The sequence below is a fragment of the Uloborus diversus genome, chromosome 1 (assembly GCF_026930045.1).
Source record: "Uloborus diversus isolate 005 chromosome 1, Udiv.v.3.1, whole genome shotgun sequence".
In the NCBI taxonomy this organism is placed as follows: Eukaryota; Metazoa; Arthropoda; class Arachnida; order Araneae; family Uloboridae; genus Uloborus; species Uloborus diversus.
The window spans coordinates 114,719,381-114,744,429 of record NC_072731.1 but is presented as its reverse complement, the minus strand read 5'-3'; the positions used below and the strand labels follow the sequence as shown (position 1 = coordinate 114,744,429).

The window sequence follows — 25,049 nt, the reverse complement described above, 5'->3', positions numbered from 1 at the left end:
CTATGCATTGTAATAATAAGGTGTTCAGCCTTAAATCCAAGAATTTCTCAGAGGAATAAAACGTAAGCTTTTCATTTGAATAAAAAACTGATGCTATATAAAATAGTTTAATGAAGTTTGTAAGAAAATAAATATGATCGTAATCGTAATTGGTATCTTCTATTTTTCATGTTCGTAATTATAATTGTAATCGATTAAGTATTCTCGTGATTGGCTCCAAGATTGAGTTGTACAATCTAGCTGCCTCATCGAAAAAATGATAGACGCAATTACCTTCTCTTCCCACATACATTTCAGAAGACGCAATTACCTTCTCTTTCCATATACATTTCAGAACGCCGCTCTATCAAATTTTACTGCGCTCATCCTCCTCGCAGCTTCAAAAGGACATATTTTTAAAAGAGCTAGCCGAAAACTTCGCATCGCCAAAAAAATCTTAAAACTGAAATAAGTATAGAAGTTCATTCGAACTTTTCTTGGGATTGGTTTCTCTTTTGTTTTTGCATGTGCTTTAATGCATTGATTCCTATTGCTCCAAACGTACCCTGCCTTTTCATTTTTCATTTTATTTACTAACCGAGACGGGATTGTACTTTTTTTGAACACTCAAACTGCAAACGTCTAGTTCCATTGCTTGTGTTTATAATCCTCTTGGAAGTGAACTGATGCATTAGTCGCTCTGTTCTTTACAGCGGATCGACTATGCTCAATTGTGGGCAAACACTTGAACATAATTTCTTCCCTGTAGATCTTTCAAAGAGCTGATCGGCGATTTGCTGGAGTTGAAAGAAAAGCAGAAAGAGTACGACGAATGGCCGCAAAAGTAAGTGGAATATTTTGGATTTCAGATTTTTTTGTTTTTGTTTTTATTTTGCACTGACTAAGGAGTGGAACAAACCATCCAGATCCATTAATTTTTTTCAGCAACCAGGAAGAGAAGAGATTGTACAATGACGGGGTATTTAGCGATGAGATTGAGGAAGAAGACTTCAGGTACTTGACCTTGGAAGATCTGGAGGTCGTGACTACTTTGGGAGTTGGAGCTTTCGGGAGGGTCGATCTAGTAAGTAGCGTAGAGGATGTGTGTGTGCAAAGAGCCAAAACATTATGACCATCCCTACATTTTGCAATGAACTCACCTGGATGATGTGGAAGGCACGTGATCAGGTGGAAGTGGTATTTAACTGCTGCTGGAGAGTGTGAAGAATCATTCTTTCACTTACTTCTGTTTGTGATGGGAAAGGCTGCGGATCTAAGCGACTTTGATAGAGGGCAGATTGTAATGGCTCGAAGGCTTAGTACTTCAGAAGGAAAGTATTTCAGAAACTACACGACTCGTGGGTTGTTCGCGACCTACAGTTGTTAGTACTTATGCAAAGTGGATGAATGACGGTGAAACCAGCAGTAGATGACATGGTATTGAACATCCACACGCTATCGAAGAAAAAGGTCGTCGGAGACTGTCTCGCATGGTGAAGCAAAACCGGACCCAGACAGTGGCTCAGCTGACAGCTCAATACAATGCAGGGTCAAGTAGAATAATATCGAAGCACACTGTTCAGCTGACACTGTTGGATATGGGGCTACGCAACAAACGTTCCACTCGTGTGCCTTTGCTGACCAAGCCTCATTGCCAACTGCGCCTGCGCTGGGCCCGGGAACATCGCGCCTGGTCCATGGATCAGTGGGAGAAAGTTGCCTGGTCAGATGAATCACGTTTTATCATGCATCACGGCGAGTGCCGTGTCAGGATACGCCGTCTTCCGGGCGAACAGTTACTCCCTCAATGTGCAGTAGGTCATACACAGGCCGGTGGTGGCGGTATTATGCTTTGCGGGACGTTCTCTTGGGCGTCTCTGGGATCCATGGTTGTGGTACAGCAGACCCAGAATGCCACAGGGTATCTGAACATCATTACGGACCAGCTGCACCCTTATATGACCTCTGTTTTTCCAGCTGGAAATGGAATTTTCCAACAGGACAACGTCCCGTGTCACAAGGCTAAAATGTGTTGGAGTGGTTCGAGGAACATGATGCTGAATTCCAGTTAATGTCCTGGCCGCCTAACTCACCGGATCTCAATCCGATAAAACATATTTGGGATGTCATGGGACGGCAGCTCAGAGTTCAAAGACCACCAATTCGCAATATCTTGAATTTGCGTCACAATTGCTTAAACATCTGGTACAATCTGTCTCCGGCCATCTACCAAGGACTTGTGGCATCCATGCCAAGGCGGGTTGCAGCTGTGTTGCACGCCAAAGGTGGGCCAATTCGTTATTGTTATTGGCAGGTGGTCATAATGTTTTGGCTCTTGAGTGTGTGTGTGTGTGTGTATATATATATATATATATATATATATATATATATATATATATATATATATATATATATATATATATCAATTGCCACTGTTCTTTTGTAAATTTTATTCTTTGCCCCCGAACACAAAGGAAGGGGGTTATAAGTTTGACGTTCCTGTGTATCCGTGTGTAGCACTCTTGCGTCTAAGCGGATGGACCGATTTTTTAACCCCCAACACATAAAGGAAGTTGGTTATAAATTTGATGTGTCTCTAAATAGATGGACCGATTTTGATTTTTTTTTTCGAAAAGATAATTGATTGAGAGTGTTCTTAGCTGGGTTGCGTCTTCGGATGACATTAATTAACGAAGATATTAATTAAAAACCTCTAAAAGACTTTTTTTCCCATTTTTGCAGTAAAAACATATTTAAAAAATTAGTACTAAAATTATGAGCAATATTTTCTGCGTCTGATAAAGTGCATTTGGAACTTCCATGTTACACAGAATTCAAATTATAACATTTTTTTAAAGCAGATTTCAAGTAAGGCTAAGCCTTTATTCACGCGATCGGTAACCGAATTCATTGTTGGCCAACTTGGAAGGAAAATTTAAAATTTTTATCTGTTACCAGTTTCTATTTGTTAACGAATAAAATACTTGTGATTGATTTTTTATAGTAAAGGTTTTTAAAAGGATTTTCAGTTTTACTTCTCGATAATACATTTGCGACTCAGTCGGTTTTTTTTATTTTTTTATTTTATTGACTTGTTTTAGAGAGAAGGATTAAACCTCCTACCCCGGTCTTTACTCAAATGCTGGTAGTCGACAGTAGTTCTGACTGATAGCGTTGTTTTGAATATTATGAAATTATTAATGGCCCTGTCATACGTCTGAGATTAATCCGGAAACTCACTTTGGGGTTCGGGGGGGGGGGGGGTCGGACACACACCAAGAGGAAAGATGGTTTAAACCAATTCACATTACTCTTGCACAATTTTTGCAATAAAGACCTCATGTTTTGGTGGACGGAGTCTCCCCCCCCCCTGTTCCCTCTCAATTGACTGCAGCACTGCCTATACTCCTTTTGTTGAAGTTCAACCTGTTTTTAAAGACAAACTGATGTTATAACTTCGAAAAAAAATGACCGCATTCATTAAACTGTTTCTGTTGTACAAAATAGAACTCAAGTATACAACCAATTCAACAGTAAATACATCACAGAATTGCAACTAGCACTATAGAAAAAATACTGGCGAAACTTCATGAAGCAATTCTATCACTGAATGGTTTCCTTGCCATATGCTTTCTTATGCATCATCTCATCAACTGCCAGTGACGATAAAATAATTTTAAATCGTTCGAAAATAATGAAATTTTGATTGACATTATCAACAACTCCAAACTATTTTCATTCAAAAGGATTGATGATGTTGGTTTAATTCCTATTGCGAAACACCGAAACAAAATACGCCTGTCGCAATAAAATGTTGCTATGAATATCATACATAGAGCCAAGATTTATTTGTTCAAAATCACTTCACATTCCAGCTAGTAAATCATGGCCCTCCTAGTAAAAGCAACCAATGAACCATGCTCACTTAATGTTTTGCGTCTTAGACCAGCCCGAGTAAATTCACTGAAGTCTATCTCTAGAAGAAGAGCAGGTTAACACTCTTGGTGAATAGATCATACACATACAATGTGAAACTCCATGCATCATTTCGAGCAGATTTGGGTTTTTGCAACGAATAAGGTTAACAATGTTGGTGGCAGGAGCACACATACAAAATGTCTAACTTCATCGAAAAATCCAGTATAATACAACCACCTCTTTGAGGAAAGACCACATCCACTGAATGTTAAAGTTGATAGATTGTAGATTCACTCAAGTAGATTCGGACTTACCACTAAGAAGGTTACTGATGAACAATAAAAAGCGATTCAATGAGTTAGCGGCTACAGAATGGCGTGTTAATACAGGGTGTATCTAAAGGTACTGCTATGTTTTGAGAAGCAAGAAGGAAAAAACACTATTTAACTTACAGCCTTGAAATTTGCTTTATTGCCATCGATACTTTTTTTTTTTTTCAATTAAGTTTCAAAAACGTTTTCCGATAGATGGTGGCCGTTGGCAGCGATGCACTGAAGAAGTTAATTTCGAAAGCTGCTCGATAGTTTTGTTTTCGAGTTCTTCCAGGGTGTGGGTTCGATGCTCAAAGTCTTTTTTTGCTTAGGTACTTCCACAAGAAAATATCGCAATTGCTCAAACTAAACAAACGCGCAGGTCACACAACGTCAAACTTGAGAGGGACAAGACTATGCTAGGAACATTTACCTTATTTCCGCACTTGGAATGCGACCTATATGGGCAGCTCCTGCATCTATTTGGATCGTCATGTCCCCCAAATTGGAATGGTTGCGCAAATCCAGCCGTTATAGCTCAAAAAGTTTCCCAGTATGAAAACATAATGCTGAGCTGTAACTGTCATGTTGAGCTGTAAGTATGACCACTTTCCTCAAAAAATATGGTCGTGTGAGTCCAAATTTGGATACAGCACACCAGAGGTGCCCCTCCCCCTAAGGGCAAGGGCGCACTCCCCTCAATATAGTGGAGACCCCCCAAAAACAAGAGCCCCCCAAATAAGAAAAATACCCCTTAAAACCCTCCTAAAAATATCAAAGGCGCAGCCTGCGCCATGACCCCCCACTCCCTAGGTGCGCAACCGTGTGGCACACCAAACAATCACTGAAGAGGTCTCTCGTTGAGTTGCCTTGGGTTAGTGCCAACCTCAAACGCATAGCTCGCTTCGTTGTGATAATAGAATGGCCATTTTTCCAGAAAACAACGCTGGGAGAACGTACGGTGGTCACCCGTTCAAAACATGCTGTATACTAAAAATGGTTGAAAATGACGCTTAAAATGAGACCTGCCTGACACCCTATCTGCGCCATAGTGAGCAATGATTTTTTTTTTAATTCGCGAGAACCATTTGTCGCACCCAGTGAAATTAAGCAACCAATGATGAGCGCAGAAAGTCATGAGTTCAGAACTTTGGTTGTTTAAATCGGTGGCAAATTGCTTTTAACAGACAAGTTTGATGAGACGTCTTCTCTTTGCAGGTGCAATGTCCTGGCGAGTCGAGGGCCTTCGCGCTCAAGTGTCTCCGTAAGGACGAAATCGTGTCTATGGAGCAACAGCACCACGTCCTCAACGAGAAGAACGTCATGAAGTCCTGCCGACACATGTTCATATGCAGGTCGGCTCTTCACACATTCCTTCATCCTACCACTGTGCAGTGCCGGATCTAGAAGGGTGCAAGCCGGAGCCCTTGATTCGGGCGTCAACTTTTGGGGGCGGCAAATAACCGTATTTCCGTTTTTTTCGTTGAAACTCGATGTAAAAACTTAAGAAACCATGAGTAAGGATAGCAGTTTGATGTTTTTGCTCCGGCTCAAAAAAAAGGTAGATCTGGCATCAATTGCTATCTAGCTGCAAGTATCGGGTGAGTGCAAAAGTTCGTGCGGAGTTTGTAAAAGAAAGTCATACAGTGATTAGGCAAGCCAAACTATTCATTCAATCAATGATATATTCTCCATCGTTGTCTATAATCTTCTTCCAACGTTCTAGCAGCATACGGATGCCCCGATCATAAAAACTGCGTGGTTTAGATTCGAAGAACGAAGACACGACGTTTTGTAAGGCATTCAAAGAGTCAAGTTTTTTTCCATTTAAATGATTTTGCAATGACCGGAATAAGTGATAATCCGATGGTGCGATATCAGGAGATTACGGTGGATGAGTTAGGGCATCCCATTTCAGGCTGTTCAGTTTGCCTAGCTTCTGTCATGAAACGTGTGGTCTAGCGTTATCTTGATGAAAGACTAAGCCTTTGCGATTTGACAAACTCGGACGTTTCTGTTAGATTTCTCGATTCAGATTAGTTAATTGACGACAGTATTTGTCCGAATCAATCGTTTGGCCGGCGGGGAGAAACTTAACATAAATTATACCCTTGCAATCCCACCAAACACAGAGCATCACCTTCATCGGGTGCAAACTGGCCTTTGCCATTGCGTCACCATGTTCACCTGCCTGTTTCCATGTGCGTTTGAGCTGAACGTTGTTGTACAGGACCCATTTTTCATTGCCCGTCACTAATCGATCCAAAAACGGCTCGTTTTTGAGTCACCCGAGTAAAGATACGGAAGCAGATATTCGCTGGATTTTGTTGCTCTCGGTCAACGAATAGGGCACCCATATATCGAGCTTTAAATCAAATCCGATTTTTTTTAACGCCGAAAAGCGGTTGATCTGTCAACGTTAAGTGCTGTAGCAACTTCCTCTGTTGAAATTCGCGGAGTATTCTGAACTAAAGAACGCAAAACGTCGTCATCAATGTCGGAAGGTCGACCTGAGCGTGGCTCGTCTTCCAGCTTAAAATCTTCGCAACGAAATTTAGCAAACCATTTTTTCACAGTTCGTTTAGCTGGTGCTTGATCTTGATAAACGTCTTGAATGTTTTTTACGACTGCTGCAACGTTTATCCCCTTCCGAAACTCGTAAAGCATAACATGCCGTAAATGCACTTTATCAACACTCATTTTAAAAGTAATCTTTCTCGAAGCAGTTTGTATCTGCACAAATTATTTTGATTGGAATGAAAGCTGCACACGTCACCTTTCCAACGATCTGACTTACGTAGATATTGGTATTATTGACAACACGTTACGCCCGTTCTAACGCCATCTATTGCAACTCCGCACGAAGTTTTGAACTCACCCATTATTAGCACCAGGCTCGGATCTGAGTCACGTACTCAAGAACCCAAAGGCAAGAAATTTAAAAAACAAACAAACTTAGCATTAAGACTTATTAATGTTGCAAATATACACTGCTGGCCACTGGGGAGGGGCTCTACAGATTTTGTTGCAGAGGGAGCCAAAATGTATAGATCCGGGCCAGATTAACACTAGAATAACCAGGGTCTGTCTCGCATGTAAGGCTGATAAAATCACCCCCCAGAAAACGCGATTTTTGAGATGTTCCTTTTTTTACATGTATACAGTTAGGACAGTTCGGGGGGGGGGGGGGGTGCTTGTTATTGCATAAGGCAACTTTATTTAAATCAAAGTTTATCATGGGAACAAGTTCTTCCCCTTTTCCTCATTTAAATTTTTTTCCAATCATGTTTGATATTCGAAGTCCTTGCTTCTCCTTCCTTTTGTCTGAACATTTTCGCCCAAGCGTTGCACAAATTTCAATTAAAAAAAAAATAATTACAATAGTCAAGATCGTGCAAAAGCATTCAGAAAGATGTTCTTAATAAAATTGTTTTCCACTTGGAACAGAATTTTTTTATCGAGAAGTAAAAAGGCACAAAGTCTAAATATGGTGTATTTTACGAGGGTTGTTTGGTTTAAACCCCGTACCACGTTGGTTTAACCAGTGGTTTAAACCAAATGTTGTTTTTTTTTTTAACCATGTGGGTTTTTTTCAAAAACGTTTTTTTTTTCCTTTTTGAAAAATTTAATAGTTTTCCTCAAATGTTTTCATAAATTTTACATATTATTGCAAAGAGTAAAATCTAATTAATGCAAAGTAATTAGAAAGGCTTTATAGATAAATTAGATTTAAAAAATTTAGAAACTTTTTTTAAGGCAATACAAGCTTGCTAAATAGTTTTTATTTTAATTTTTTTCTTTTTTTTTTTAAATCTATGCAGCTTTCCTATTAGGTACACAAATATACAAAGCAGATCAGCTAAGTTTTTCTAAAGTTACATGCAAAAATAATTCAAGTAGCTGTTTTTTGATTTTTAAACTATCATTATTTCTCAGTCTTTTGCATTTCAAAATAGTTCAAAAACCATATTTCAACCAAAACTGTATTTACTACCTAATTTGCTTAATTACTTCAGATTTATTGAGATAGATTATGTACTATTGAAGCAATGCCGTAGTGTATATAAATATAAACACTAGAATATTTAATTGACAATAAAAAGTTGACAATTGCCCGTTGCCAAAGGACAATAAGAAAGCCAGCTCTGCTTTTTGTAATGAAATTTCCTACTGTGATATGTCAATTGAGAATAGATAAAAAGTAGAGAGACAGAGTGAAGCCTTCATTTCTTGAAAACAACGGTTTTAGGTCCCGTGATATATTTTAAAGTAAAGTACTGGAAGGATCACGCTAAACGTGTGTTCTGTCGTCGTAGTTGAACCATGTGACCGGATCGCTGCTTTAGGTTTTCCTAAGCAAATGATCTGAAAGTACCGTATCTAGCAACATTTGCTTCTCGGCTGAAATCCATCTGAGTTTTAGCATTAATGTCATGAATACTTTTAGTATTATCAAACTAATCAGTACATTATTAATGGAAAAGATGATGGAATTTAAAGACGAAACAAATTTTATTTTCGTCCAGATAAATTACAAGAGGGTAGTTCTGTGCACAAAAGATCAGTGCAGTGGAAAATCTTTATCTTTGGTGGAAAAAACAAATTAGGAAATATATAAAGTTTTAAAAGTTTTCGTACAAAAGATCGAACTGCTAATCGGTCGGAGTTGGCTTCGCTCACTGATCGGCTGGATTACAGTAACGTGGTGGCTTGGCGACTTTGGCTATAAACAACAGAGTTGCGCGATCATTTGTTAACATTTTAAAGCTACTGTTAATTTAATTGTATTTTTTGTTTATTTGGCGAAATATTTCAAATTGCAAAGAATTGTTTTTCGTTTTTAAAGAGTGTTTAGTCGTTTTAGTTGAAGAATGTGTTTGTTTTCCTTCGGGAGGGGAGGGGGGGAGAGATGAGTGAATTTCGCTTATTCAGAGAACAGTTTTTACCTTCATCACTTTTTAACACGATATCCTTTCGGTTGTGTTATTCTTTTTCATATGGGGGATGTTGCCGCGGGATTTCCTGTTCGTTGTAGATGGGCAGTTAGTTTTCTACACTTAATATCTGAGGACGCTTTTTATCCTTTGAGTATGGCTGAAGCAACAAACCATCAAGTACGGGAGAAAACATAGTTAATAAAACATCTGCTCAGTGGGCATTAGATAAATCAAGTTGTGATAAATATACGCATTCTGACACCAAGCAGCTTAAAACATTTTCTTCTTACTTTCCAACGATATATAATGTTTGAGGGTGTTGGGATTTTTTTACCCTCTGATTATCCGAAATTTAGCTTAATTAGTTAATTAGAAAAAAACTAATTCGAAATTTAAAATTTCGACTTCGAGGTGCACGGGCCCGGGGTACGTTAGAATTTTTTGTGCGAATTTTCAGGGCTGTAGGTGTTATGGGGTCTTCTGGCCATCGGGTACAAACAAAGAAACACCGTCACCTTTATATATATAGATATATAGATACTAGAGGACCCGACAGACGTTGTTCTGTTCAAACTTTGTAAATTGAAAAGTTAAAAAACTTCAATAAACTATCAAGTGTTTGTACCGTTTTATTCAAAAAATAAGTAAAAAGAAAATGTTTTAAGCTGCTTGGTGTCAGAATGTGTATATTTATTACAATTTGATTTATCTAATGCCCACTGAGCATATGTTTTATTAACTATTTTTTCTCCCGTACTTGATGGTTTGTTCCTTCAGTCATACTCAAAGGATGAAAAGCGTCCCTAGATATTAAGTGTAATAAGAGACTAACTATCCATCTAGAACAAACGGGAAATCCCACTGCAACATCCCCCATATGAAAAAGAATAAAACAATCGAAAGGATATCGTTTAAAAAAATGATTAAGAAGAAAACAGTTTTCTGAAAAAGAGAAAGTCACTCATCCCCCCCTCCTCCCGATGTAAAATAAACATTCAACTAAATTCACTAAAAACTCTTTAAAAACGAAAAGCAATTCTTTGCAATTTGAAATATTTCACCAAATAAACAAAAAATACAATTAAATTAACAGTAACGTTAAAATGTTAACAAATGATCGCGCAACTCTGTTGTTAATAGCCAAAGTCGCCAAGCCACCACGTTACTGTAATCTAGCCGATCAGTGAGCGAAGCCAACTCCCACCGATTAGCAGTCCGATCTTTTGAACGAAAACTTTTAAAACTTCATATATTGCCTAATTTGTTCTTTCCACCAAAGATAAAGATTTTCCACTGCATTGATCTTTTGTGCACAGAACTACCCTGTTGTAATTTATCTGGACGAAAATAAAATTTGTTTCGTCTTTAAATTTCATCATCTTTTCTATTAATAATGTACTGATTAGTTTGATTCTTAAAGTATTCATGACATTGGTGCTAAAATTCAGATGGATTTCAGCCGAGAAGCAAATGTTGCTAGATACAGTACTTTCTGTTCATTTGGTTAGGAAAACCTAAAGCAGTGATCCGGTCACATGTTTCAACTTCGACGACAGAACACACGTTTAGCGTGAACCTTCCCGTACTTTACTTTAAAATATATTTCGGGACCTAAAATCGTTGTTTTCAAGAAATGAAGGCTTCTCTCTCTCTCTCTCTACTTTTTATCTATCCTCAATTGACATATCACAGTAGGAAATTTCATTACAAAAAGCAGAGCTGACTTTCTTATTGTCTTTTGGCAACGGGCTAACTATTCATTTCAGTTTTCGCTTAACAAATAGATTAAAATAAATATGAATCATTTGGGAGATATAACCATCCAATGTTTAAATTTATTAATTAATTAACAAAAACGTTTCCGATTCGATCCATCGCGCTTTGAAACCATGCTTGCCACAACTTAATAACTCACAAAAAATTTGATCAAAAGCGGTCCAGCCGTTTGAAAGCCTTATGGTGACAAACGTCCGAACAGAAGATTTTTATATATTAAGATTTGCGTTGAAACAGTTTTTTTTTTTTTTTTTTGACTGTAAATTTGAGTTTAAAAAAAATGGAAAAATTTCACTTTTTTTTCATGGGGTAAAGTGAAAAATAAAATATTTTTCTAATGTAATATTTTCAATTCGATTATAAAACATATTTTGATCAAAAGGATCAGTAAATAAAAGGTTGAATGAATAAATGAAATGATAATGAAAGAATAAACAAATAATTAAATGAATAAATCAATTAATATATGAAGAAAATAAACGAGAGAGTAAAAAAATGAATGAATAAGAAAATTAGTTAATGAATTAATAAATAAGTGAATTACTAAATGAAGAAATGTAAATGAATTAATTAATAAATGAGAACGTGAGTAATTATATTAAATGATTGAGTGAGTAAATGAAACAAACTATTTCACTTTGGCTCATTCACTTTGCCCTGTATGTACTTGACTAAGTTTATAATATACTAGCAAAAATACCCGGCGTTGCCCGGGTCTGTAATAGTTATGAGAAACAACCGTTACTTGCCCTTGTTTTCTGTTTTAAGCGAAAGAATTTAAAACAAACCTTTTTGACGTGATTAAAAATTGAGCTTCTTCCTTACTCATAAAACTAAAATAGCAAAAAGTATAAAGAACAAAATAGTATTCATTTAGAAACGAAAGCACGACGTTTAAGCGTATACAAATTTGAAGAATTTCAGAAATATGAAATTAAACTTTACATGTTTAAAAAGATTTATCTGTTAGTACTTTTTTTACATCTAAAACCTTCTCTGTATGGCTATTGATGTACGAACTGTTTTAAAAAATGTAGCCGCCCGTGTTCCCCTTACACTTGCTATAGTTTTTTTGGGAAATTTCAATTATTGTGGGCACTTGGTGCGGTTTAAAATGTTACCAAATTTGCGAGAATCATTTTGGGACACCTTCGATAATACTCCCCCCTCTTACTAATTTTTATTATACAAATATTGTCGCCAGATGCAGAGATACTTTTGGTCAAAATAAAATGGCGCTATACGGTTTCAACCGAAATGTTTCCAAAATAAGTAGTAAAATTTGGCGATTGTTTGAACTTGTGCAAAAATAAAAATTTATGGAAGTTATTTTGCTCTTTATGGATTTGCCTTTCTTCGATTGGCGATATTTTGTTTCATGGTGTAAACTGAGAAACATTATTACGTAGCCTTTGGCTTCAAAAACAGCGACAGTTGGAAAAACTACCAAATGCATCAGCTACTGAAGCTTTCTGCAAAAATTTTCGCGATATTTCTGCTGATTGATCGGATAGTGAGTAAGTGTCCAATCGGCATAAATAATAATAAAAAAACCGTTAATTACATTTAAGTTCCATTTAAATGGAAAATGATCAGCCAAATCTATTTATTTTTAGCCAATCTTGTGGAAAAACGTTACTTTAAGATTTGACTTGAGAAAAGCCTCAAAAAGTCAGACGAAACACAAAAATATTCAACAATACAACAATTCTAGCTATCGACTGGGAGTTGAGATGATACACTAAATAATGAATTGGATTGATGAAAGCCTTCGAACAGGGAACAGAAAAGCTCATTACTCGTTTTTTATACCACTTAGAAACTTCGAACAGATGCTATCTTCAGCAGAAAAATTAGCGCTTTCGATAGACACATAATGTTAATATGTGCCCGTTTTTTTCTACCCCCATATTGGGGCATTTGTGCGAAAATTTGGACAAATTAGAATAAAAAAGGAACTATCGATCGGATTTTTTTCGAACTGGTCTATAAACCTTCCCTAGACCAAACTGGACAAACGGTGAAAGTTTCAGCCAAATCTGCCGGGTAGTTTCTGAGATCTTAGGGAACAAATTTACCAAACTCCATTTTTATATATATAGATTCAAAATACAAATAAGCTTAATATTAACTAAATTAATACTGCATTAAATATTAGGAGGTCTCAATTAATATTTAAAATGTTACTAACAGTAAATTTATCAATTATAGTAACAAAAATGTTTTTTGACTTACAACAAACTATTACAATATGAGTGTCATTTTTTATAAAACTACCTGTAATACCAAATTCTTTAATCTTCGGCGGTATTTTTTTCTTGACTGCAATAGACTAAATATGGTACTACTACATATAGTGAAAATAATACCAGATAGGTGGAGCTAAATGTAGAGTAAAAATTTCACCATTTCACTTTCCTCCGCTGTTTCACTTTGTCCCATGCTCCCCTACATCAGACTTATGATTCATTCGTAGATACTGCAAAATACTTTCCATGTTTAGGAATGCGTGATTTTGATTTTAATTTTTTATTCATAGTAGATTGCAATGATTAGGAGGAAATTAATTTGCAAGAATTTATTCTTGGTTATTTGTAATCAGTAATATCTGAACTATCACAGTAAATTATTTCTTTGATTATTTATACCAAGACCCATTTACGCATTGTATTTTTTATAATAGTTCTAGATTTTCAAACAATATTCTCCTATAGAAATCTCTGAGTATGAGGAAATGAAGCTACAAGGTTTTAATCTTAATTACTTAATTAATTATGAAGAAATTAGGTACAAATATAAATGTTAAACATTCCTTAACAATTAATTCATAAAATCTTCATGGTTTTCCTAAAATAAAATTGTTTTTCTTACAAATAGTATTTAAACCAAATAAACCCGGTTTTAACCAAAAAAACCTGGTTTAAATTTAAAAAAAAAATGTTTTTTTTTTTTTTTTTCCTCCAAAAAAAAAAGAAAAAAGAAAAAAAAAACGGTTTTTATACCAACCCTGTGTTGTACCTAATACTATAATAACTATACTAATACTGCATACGGTACCTTATTGAACTCATTGAAACTTATTTTCGCAGGTTACACCGCACCTTTAAGGACAAAAAGTATGTGTACTTGCTGATGGAAGCCTGCCTCGGTGGTGAGGTGTGGACGTATTTGCGGGACAGGTAGGATCCTCACTTTTTCTCCGTACAATAGCATCACTCGAGGCCACAATAGCTTTGCGATATCGTTTTACATTGAACATTTTGACACTGTTTTCACGAAGCTCCAACCTAGTACACTGTAAAAAAAATCCGGAAACGTTTCTGAGTATATCGTGCAGCTGCGGTTCATGAAATTTTCAAAAACGTTACTGAGTATTTCGGAATTCTCTTTCTATAATGTCCAGAAACGTGTCTGAGTATTTCGGAATCCTCTTTCAATGTTTCTGAGTATTTTGGAATACTCTTTCTGTAATTTTCAGAAACGTTTCTGAGTATTTCGGAATCCTCTTTCCGTAATTTCCAGAAATGTTTCTGAGTATTCTGTGCAGCTGTGGTTCATGAAAGTTTCGAAAACGTTTCCGAGTATTTCGGAATTCTCCAAACAATTTTCAAAAACGTTTCCGAGAATTTCCGAATCCTTTTTCCGTGATTTTTTCTAAAATATAATTCTTTATTATAGTATTGCATACCATATCAGTTTCAATTCCTTCATATCTAATAGCAATGAAACAAACAATTTTAGAATCATTCGTGGATTTTTTTTTTTTTCTGAATTTCTAATGACAAATAGCATGGTTAGCAGCATGACATATGCACAGTTATAAATTTTTGAAAATTTATGAAATAATATAGTAGTTTCATTCCTATTCACAAAATCGTCAGGGGAGGGGAGGGGGGTACTTTCTCAAAAGTGGGATTGTTTGTTAAACAATCTTAAACTTCAGTTTTCTCTCAATATTTTCAAGACAAAATTATCAACATATTGTATTTTTAATGCAGAACTTAATAACATATCTTGTATCAAATTTGATAGCTTTTATTTTCGGATAAAATTTGACAGAACTTACCTTTCCTTCGCGTCAAGTCTATTTCTCTGACGAACAAAGTGTACCGAAAAGTGCCAACAGAGAAATTGGTGAATTTAAATATGACACAAAGTCCTCCTGTTGGAACCATTCGGGGTGATTCTTCTGTTCTTGCCCTTTTCCAGTTCATCACAAATATAAATACTCGATCAAAATAGGTTACTGATTTTATTTTTACAATGTGCGCAAAATGCATTACATATTTTATTTATTAAAACATTGAATTCTATTGCATGATTACTCCATTTCATATATACGAGATTCCCCCCCCCCCTTAAAAAAAAGCAATCCCTGAAAATGTCAATGTCAGTCTGCGTGGTGGACGCCCCTAGTCTTCTCCCCTTATGTACATTGTATATTAATAACATAGTATTTAAAAAAGGATCACTTTTAAAACAATGACATGAAATAATATTTCTTTTTATTTCGGCTTGTAAATGCAGCTGTTCCATTTTTGCCTCTGACTCATTCCTCCTGACTGTCCTATATTAAACTAGTATATCCACGAAGGAAATGTTATTTACCGAACAACTAATGTCAAGGAATTTTTTATTGTCAACCACATTTAAGAAAATGAATAAGCACATGAATTAATTGCATAACTATGTTGCTTACTAATAGATAACTGGGCAATTTTCTAATGGTATAAATATTTTTAAATAAATGAATAAATTATAATAAAAAAAGATAAATAATACTGGCACATTTTTTGTGAAGCATATTACAATACTAGAAAACATTTGTATTACCATATTTTTAATGAATTAAACAATTGATTTTTTTTTTTTTTGAACCAATGTATGTATATCCAAGTATTTCGAAATAACTTTTCTGTGATTGCTTTTCAAATATAAATCTTATTTCTTTTGCGTAATTAATCAGTTTTAATTGGTTACAACAAATAGTACACTGCGCACATAGGTATGTAGGATAACTTTAAATTAATTCGATAAACCCAAAAACAGTTACAATTGGAGCCTCATCAAATGCAAATCAACAAAAATATAAATGTATATAACAACATGTTTTAAAATATTCATTAATACTTACAAGTGAACATGAGCGGAAGAAAATCTAAGTACCTCCATTACAACTGGATAAGTAATCCGAAGGGTTTCGTTTCATTAAGTATAAAAACGGGCGTTGAAACTATTCACGCTTGAACACACAATATATATGTAATCATGGGAGCACCGGAAATTGTAAAGAAGCAAATCGTTATTAACTAACTTGATAGCTGCGCATATCGTCTAAAAAATCAAGGGCAATCCAAAATGCAAAGGCGTAAAATTAGTTTCGACACAATTTAATACTCTCTAGACATGAAATAACAAGCAATCCCAATGCTAAACAGTTGCTGACTGCAGCAACCATAGATAAGGAAAAAATTAAACTCTCGTTATTTTCGACTCACTGGCGCCGGAAGGATAAAATACGTTTCGAAGCATTGCGCCTCACTTCCGCTTCTAGATTTCTTGAAATAACAAAAAGCTTTCTGAATAATGAGGAGTTCGCTATTGGATGAAGGATTCTTACTATTTCGGAGACGTTTCCGATATATCGAGAAACGTTTCCGAAATTTGTTACAGTGTACGAAGCGTGATGATTCAAAATTTCGATAAGGGAAAGTAGACTGTACAAGGGCAAACCAGGATAACATTGAAATGTAAGACCACAAAGCATTGCATAAGGGCCATTAACGGGACATTTGGTGTAGTTTTGTCACTAGATCTTGTTTCATAAATGCAAATAATACAAGCTAGGTATTTTATTTTTCATATCAACAGTAAGGATTTTTGTCATAAGAAATATGTAGAACATTAAAAGTTATCGTTTTTAAGTAAAAGAATAGAAGATTATGCAATAAAATGCCCGTGAGGGAACGGGACTCGCATGTGTCCCGCTCCGTCACTGGCATTTTATTGCATATCGTTCAATTATTTTTTTCAAACTGACGAACTTTTGATATTATACATGGTTCTTATAACAAATCTTTACTGTTGCTATCAAAAATACTATTTTCAGCTTATATTATTTGTATTTATGAAACAAAACCTAGTGACAAAACTACTCCAAATGTCACGTTTCGTCACATTGAATGGTCCATAATAAACAAGTGCTTATGTTAATAGCCACGCTGGAGATTAAAAGCGGAGATTACATAGCGAAGCAAGAGCAGTAAGATATGTCTCATAGACCTGAATGACATAGGAGGCGGAATTATGGGGATCCATGTTTTGTTTTGTCAGTTCTTAGACATGTTTTATCACGTGACAAGGAGCTTTAAGCTTCAACCAATCAGTACAGGAAGAAAAGAACTATCAGTACGCTTGCCACTTACTCCGGTAGCACTTATTACAGAGATTAGTTCTTGAAGTCATACTCACCTGACTTAGTTGACTACCATCGACTCCACGCACCTGCTCGGTCTTGGAGTTTTAGACATGTCGCTTGTTCATGACTCGTTTGATGAAAGTGTGTGGCCATAATGGCGTTGTTTCCTTCAGTCAAAAGAACTACTTTTAGTCACTGAAATTGATAGTATAAGCAAAGGAAAAAAAAGGAAATAACATGGAACCAGAAAATACTATTATTTTCCAAACATTTAAATTTTAATTAATTTTTTTAAAAATCAGATTTTTAAAACGAAATGTTTTATCGCGTGACGTCACAAGTGATGAAAGCGATCTTGAATCTGAACGCGTAGTCGTCTTTTCTGGCAAGATATCGCCTTTTAATGATTTTTTTACCGCGAGTAATTTATTAGCGGAACGAGAATTGTTAGTTAAATAAAATATTCATTTAGTTAAGTTTGGCAGTGTCCTGAAACTTTATTCTGGTAACCCTAGCAATTTGCTCAGTTGTGACGTCAGCAGCGAAAGTGAAAACCACAACTGAATGTCGTTTAAGACTTTTTTTTAAGAGGGAAAACAAGACGAAAAACTCATCCCATTTTTTCGACCGTGCCTTTTCAGAGAAGTATATTTTTGGAAAATGGGAAACAACCCCATTGTGTCCACCTCCATGTTCCAACTTCAGCGATTTTTTTCAACAACGTACATCTCTAAAGACACAACCAAAGAAATGACTCTGATTATCAGAGCTAAAGCAGACTGCACGAGCAGACAAGCTAAAATCGCAGTCATTAGTGAAACTTTGCTTAAAACGACTGTACTTTTGCTATCCTAACCTCAATGAACCCGCACAGTGAATTTTGCTTTTAGCTGTGAAGGGCTAGAACTTTGAGCTCTTAAATAGACACGAACACAAAATGTAAAGAACCACGAAGTATAGACTGGCTGTCAGGACTGAGCTATACGCCTTATTCAAACGCGTCCATTTTCATGAAAGTGCTTATCGTACAGAGGAGAAATAAAAAAATGAACGGCGAAGATAGGTGAAATTCCCGGTATAGGGCCCCTATGCCAGACTGATGAGTGCTAATAAGCATGAAACTGCAGTCCTCGGCTGAAATTGACTGAGCTGGTGATGTATTACACGTATTTCTGCTTTAGCCTGGGCAATAGGGCGGTAACTTACTGAATAATTAAAAATTGCATATAGTTTACGAATTGTTACACCATCAAATAAAACTATGGGAAGGTTTGACGCGGATCAAGCCTCCCAGAATTGATACAGATCAAACCTCCTTTAATAGACATTTTAACAAAAAAAAAAAAAGAAGCAGATTAATATAAAAAGTGAATGTAAAAAATAAGAATGCAGCTTTTTGGTCTATCAGTCTGAGTACGCAAATATTGATTCAATTTACTTTCGAGTATATTAATGACGAATTGTACAGGAACTTGCATTTAAAAGAATAAAATTACCTTTCCGCCTGAGAAGATGTCACAAATGATTTGATTCCTCCTATATCTTACTTCAAACCGGATAGAAAATAAAAATAACTTTTGATTATACTTGATACCATGATGCTATATGATGCTCATCCGTTAAATAAATGTTTAGATATGAAAAAAGAGAGGGTGGATCAAACCTGCCTAGTTTCCCCTACGCTACAAAAATTCAACAACCCCTTAATTATAGAAAGTTTTTGGTTTTACAATTGCAGCATTTAAAAGGACTAAAACTGAAATTAATGAAGAATTATTTTTTAAATCAGTTGAATTTTCCATTGCTTGATTATAGTTGAAAATTCCTGGGAATTTTGAAAATTTTCTTCCTAAAAATAGCTGGTATACTCCTAGAGGGAAAAATCCAGTTTTCCTGCGTCGGCAATACTAGGCACGTAGATTTGATTCAGTTTTATCGCTTAGTTTAAAACAAAAGAAGAAGAAGAAAGAAGAAAGAAAAGGTGTAAGAAAAAAAGAACTGCTACATCAGCAGGCAAATGTAACAAGTATAGTTCATTTGATAAACTGATCGCATTAAAACACGATAAAACAAGATAGAACGAAGGCAGCGACCGAAATCTGTTGTGTTTATGACATTTTTCAATTCTTTAGAGTTATTGTGCCAACTATGTCCATCCAAGCGAAAACAGCATTTAAAAGCACTGCTAAATTTCCCTTCCTTCCACAGGGGTCGCTTCGACGAGCTCACCACCAGGTTTTATGCGGCGTGTGTTGTAGATGCTCTGGAGTATCTGCACGACAAGCAAATAGTGTACCGCGATCTGAAGCCGGAGAACCTGATGCTAGACAGTGCCGGATATCTTAAGCTGGTAACCCCCTTTTTTCTTTTCTCAGCTCTTCCACGTCAAAATACTATTTTCGATGGTGTTTATGTTACTGTGAAACTCCGAAATTAGGTAAATGTCATCATTAACCGGTGGATACCAACATTCACATGTCAAAGACATCGGAGAAGGACCGAATGTTTCTAATGAACCAACAGCGAACGTCTCCAATCTCCAATTTCAATCTTTCACGGTAACATATTATACACCGTTAATACAGCTGGTTGCGTAATGCATAGGGCACCTTTTAATGTGTAACGTCGCAGCACTAAAGTCGCCTAATAAGAGCACCACTTGCTAGAGGAAGTCAAATGGCATCGTTAGAGGTTCCGAAGGGGGACATGCGAAACAACTAGCACCTTTAATTGTGGCATTGGGGTTCCATAGGGAGCCAAATGTCACTCAAAGGGGGTACCATTGGTGTTACACCGGTTCACCCTAAAAAGTGTCATATGTAACCTGAAGTTTAAACAGTGCACAGAAGAACGTCGAAAATCGGAACTAATTGGGGCCATAGGTAGATCGGTTTTTTCAAGTTGTTTGAATTTTGAAAATAACCAGGAAAATACCGTTTAGGAAATTAATATGTCATTTTATCAAATAAAGTAGTTATGGTTGATAAATGTACTGTTAACTCTTAAATAGTCTTGAAAGATAGTTGATTCATCACAAAGGAAAAATGAAAAATATTTTCAATACTGTATGTACTTTGTGAGGAACTATTATAGAACGAAAATTGAATCAACTTCTGAAAAGTACATCGACTTTATCCAATGAAAGTTGAATCTCTGTAAGGAAAAACCGATTTAAACTCACTGATAAAACCCCCACGGATTTTCGGTTAAGAGAGCATTGAAATTCTTTTCCTACCTTCAAAGTTCATTATTTAGCCCTTCGACTGAGACACAAAAAATTGAGCTTCTAGCTGTTGTTTGTACGAAATGTATCTGTTCCTTGGCAATTGACAAGTTGTTTATTAAAATTTATGGGAATGTTATCGGATTTTTCATGTTCTGCTGTACATAGTATATTACCTGTGAATACATAATATATGTACGATCGCTTCCTAATGCATCTCCACTTTTGTAGGTGGACTTTGGGTTCGCAAGCCACGTGAGTCGGGGCCGCAAGACGTGGACCTTCTGTGGTACACCCGAATACGTGGCCCCCGAAACGGTCCTGAACAAGGGCCACGACCGGGCCGTCGACTTCTGGGCCCTTGGAATCCTTCTCTACGAACTCCTCACGGGAGCGTCAGTCATTCTCTTTTCTCAATTCTAGAGGCTATACAAATTAACTGCTATTTTTTACCATGTTTTTATTAATTTGGTTTGGTGTATTTCGGCGTCTGTGCTCAAGTGGAATCTAGTGATTGATTTTTAACTAACTACCTGATGAGGTAGAGCCTTGAGATTTTGGGCACAGTTCAGTATCAAATAAACTTGATTTTAAAACCAAAATTTTTTTGTAAAAAAGCTCATTTGTATAAAAAGTAAATATTGCATCGTTTCGTATTTGGTATTATTGGAAAGCCCATAAAAAACTACCCCAGATAATGTTTCTTAGAACTTTGAAAGATTGTTGGAACGCTTGAAATAATTATTTTAAAATGATGAAAAAAGCGAAATTGCTACCTAAATTCAAAATAATATATCAGATCTTTTTCTACAGAACATTTCAATGAATCGTGTAAAATGAACACATGTAAATTAAAAAGAGTGAAGTATGTTTTTCTTGAACGAGCAAAACTATTTCCAACAACTTTGCAGTTATTATTTAACAATTTAAGGCTCGTTAACACATTTTTTTTAAATGTTGATTTTTTTCTTTATACTTCATTAATTTTTACATCATTTATACTATTTAAAGGTCGCTAGATTTCTAAATGTGTTGACGTTGGCGATTTGACTACATTTATTAATTATTATTGTGGGTCTTAGTCTCATCCCCTTGCTCGCTAACGCTCACCGACCAACAAAAATTGCTTTATAGTTTCATTTGGTTTTCGAAAGGTAAAACCATCTACTGTTAAGAATTTGATTTAAATGCATGTCATGATTTGAGAAAATTGCAAAACCCGCTCACCTCGTTCTCATTTCGTAGAAAATAGAATTCAACCAAAGCACTAATTGTGACTAGAACAATACGAAAATCTCGCTCCAACTCGACAAAAAAAAAAAAAAAAAGAATTACGCATTACGAAATTAAAAAAAAAAAAACTTTTTCAAGTGCACACCTTCGAGATTCAAAGTAACGTGTGCCAAGTTTAAATGCTGTTGGCGGCAAGAGAATTGGTTGTAGGCATATAGCAAAACGACCATACGCAACTTTTCGAATAAATTAAATTTCGAATTCGTGGTCTCCAGTAACTCTTAGCTCTGTATCTTTAGTGCTTCAGATTTTTGTACGGAGAGTTTAGTCAATGATGTTCGCTTATATTTCTTGTTCTAAATTACTTGCGAAAATTGGAACAAATTTCATCTTTTGCAGAAAAAGCTCTTTCGAATGACAGATTGTTAATGTGTGCAGATTGACGACTTTTCTGAAATTTTAGCTTAAAAAGTTAATTACAAAAATAAAAAACCAAATTCAAATTAAAAAACAAAAAACAAAAAAGAAAGGAAAGAAAGAAAATAAATAAAAACAAATATCTTCGAGGTACACACATCCGGGGTCCGAAGTAGTTTGGTACTTAATTTCGAAGCTGTGTCTGACAGACACAATTTCTTAGACAAAACTTTTAAAAACAAATTTTTTATTTATTTATACTAATGACCAATCGTTTTAGCTGCACGTTTAAATTTGATACTAATATATTTCCTGCGACGTTAAGCATGTTAATCACTTGTTTTAAACTTCACATTTATAAAATCTCGACTTCAGATAACGATAAATTTCGTATCTACGAGTAAAAGAAATTTTCGGTGAAAAAATGATCAGTTTAAAATTTTGGTTCAAAATTCGATTTTTAACCTTTTATTTTAATGAACAAAGGCGAATGCATCACAATAAGGATTTTCGAGGGGAGAATGTTCGCTCGCATTAGGTATCGAGATCAAATCAAAATTTATGTATAGTCGAACCACATTATAGCGAACCTAGAGTACAGCTATTCCCCTGTTGTAGCGAACCTAAATGTTTCGAACTGAATTCTTATGTCATTAATGCAATTTCAGACGCTTGTAACGGTCTCCAAATAGGAGATTGCTATAGCGATCCATATATTTCTAATACTTCAAGATTTTCTGGTGAAAATGTCAGAAAGACATCTTGCCATTCGTAAACGAACCTGATCTAAAAAGTGGATTTAATTCAAACGAATTTTTGGACAGAATTTTTGACTTTGAACATGTACAGAGATGCGTCTTATGTGAGTTTTGGTGTTTTCTAAACATTTCAAAAGCTTTTGACAAGAACAGAACAATTTCACTGTACATCAGGGTTGGGTTTTGGACTGTCCAAAACTGGTTTGGAACAGGACAGGTGGTTTTTACCGTCCAAAACTGTTCGAAAGTGTCTTAAACTGTCCAAAAGTATGCTAAAGCTAAAGGGGTGTAATCTATTCAATTCGTACTTACTGCAATATTCGTGACGCTTAAATAAATTTTAATCAATGAGTATTTGATAATATTTCTCTCCGAAATGCTCATTTAAAAAATATTTTGCTTAAAAAAAATTACCAATAACTCTATTACATAAAAATTTCTTTATGTATAGTTGGTACAGTTTTGGAAGGAAATTCACAACACCGCCAAAACAACTAATTTCAATTCCATTAAAACTCAAAGGAATGTTATTGAATGTGTAATATTTAAGTGCAAAAAGAAAACGCTAAAATTTTAACGGTTTTTGCATATAGGTTTTACATGATGTTTTAGCAAAAATTCTTTTTTAAATCATAGATTGATGAACAATAAATTGATGATTAAATATATGGACTTATATTTTAAAACTTGTGCAATTTCTTACTTTCATTTATATTTTTAATACATTATGTTTCTTCAAAAAACTGTGCTTTATTGCATTTAAGTCAATTATTCACTATAATTTGAACACTTTCATTTTCACTCATGCATAAATGTCGAAAAATTAAATTATTATTATGAAAAAAAAGAAACAAAACTGCATACAAATTGAAATTTTTAATGAAGAATTCAACTTCTATGTAACTAGATTAGAATCAGTTGTAAATCTATACTAATACTATAAAGTTGTAGAGTTTGTTTGAACTCGTTAATCTCAGGAATGATTGGTTTGAATTGAGAAATTCTTTTTGTGTTGAATAGTCTATTCACTAAGGAAGACTATATAACATCACGCTATGACGAATAGGAGTGGAGCAGCAAAAAAAAAAAAAAAAAAAAATGTTATAAAAACGAGAGAAATTATATTACAATATAAAATGCTTGGAGCGCAGAATATGCGTTGCCACGGTGGCTCGACCTGAAAGTGCAGGCTTCGCGATCCAGGGGGCGTAGGTTCGTGTCAGTCATGAGGCAAATCTCGAAGGTATTTTTCAGAGAAAAGCCTAAACGATGCTAAAAATGATTTGCGAAAAAAAAAACATATTGTCGTATCATTGTCTTATTTTTCTTATTAATTAACTTTACCTAATAATATGAAGATGAAAAGTTTAGTTGTTTGAACGCGCTAATCTCAGAAACTACTGGTTCGAATTGAAAAATTCTTTTTGTGCTGAATAGTCCATTTATTGAGGATGGCTATAGGCTATTTTTTTAATCAGATGCACCGAAATATTTGTAATTGCAAATTAAATGTTGAATTAATTGTTTAGTTCTATGAATTCCTAATAGATGAGGGGTAAGTTAACTCTTCGAGAGAGAGCTGGTCAACAGTATCGGTAGCTATGAAGAACCATGCCCATGCTACGATGTTAAGATCAGCGAACATATTTTTCTTTCTTTCTTTCCTTTTTTTTTTTTTTTTTGATGTTCATAATTTGATTTTGTTGGATTTTTCTATTGGTTTTGTTTTCCTTATTTCTTCAACGTTTGTTTTTGTTCTTATAGTTGAAGATAGTTACTTATCTAAGTAAAATAATTTCATTTGTCTTACTGTTCAATTGTGATTGTTCTTTATGACGCTTTTTAGTATTGTTTATTTGGCGAAACATTTTAAATTGCAGGGGAAAATGCCACTTCACTTGCTAAAGGGCAAAGTTTCGGTAGCGTAATTGCTTGGCACGTTAAGCGATGAACTAATGTAGTTGAAGGATTATTTTGAGTTTTAAAGCTACTGTTAACATTTTTATGTGTTTCGACGAATAGTTTTAAGTTCCAAAGAGACTTTAATTGGTCTTTTGAAAAGGTGTGTTCGCGTTTTCG

The 25,049-nt window shown here is 35.2% G+C and overlaps 1 protein-coding gene across 1 annotated transcript in view; it reads left to right on the top strand.

The window, feature by feature from the left end:
- The window catches only part of LOC129234493 (cGMP-dependent protein kinase, isozyme 1-like), a 109,635-nt gene that overhangs the window by 70,130 nt on the left and 14,456 nt on the right, over nt 1-25,049 (top strand). The window contains exons 9-14 of the mRNA XM_054868496.1: nt 749-823; nt 925-1,063; nt 5,427-5,563; nt 14,011-14,100; nt 19,548-19,689; nt 20,794-20,957. Coding sequence (XP_054724471.1) covers nt 749-823; nt 925-1,063; nt 5,427-5,563; nt 14,011-14,100; nt 19,548-19,689; nt 20,794-20,957 — 747 coding nt within the window. The remainder of the gene's footprint in view (nt 1-748; nt 824-924; nt 1,064-5,426; nt 5,564-14,010; nt 14,101-19,547; nt 19,690-20,793; nt 20,958-25,049) is intronic.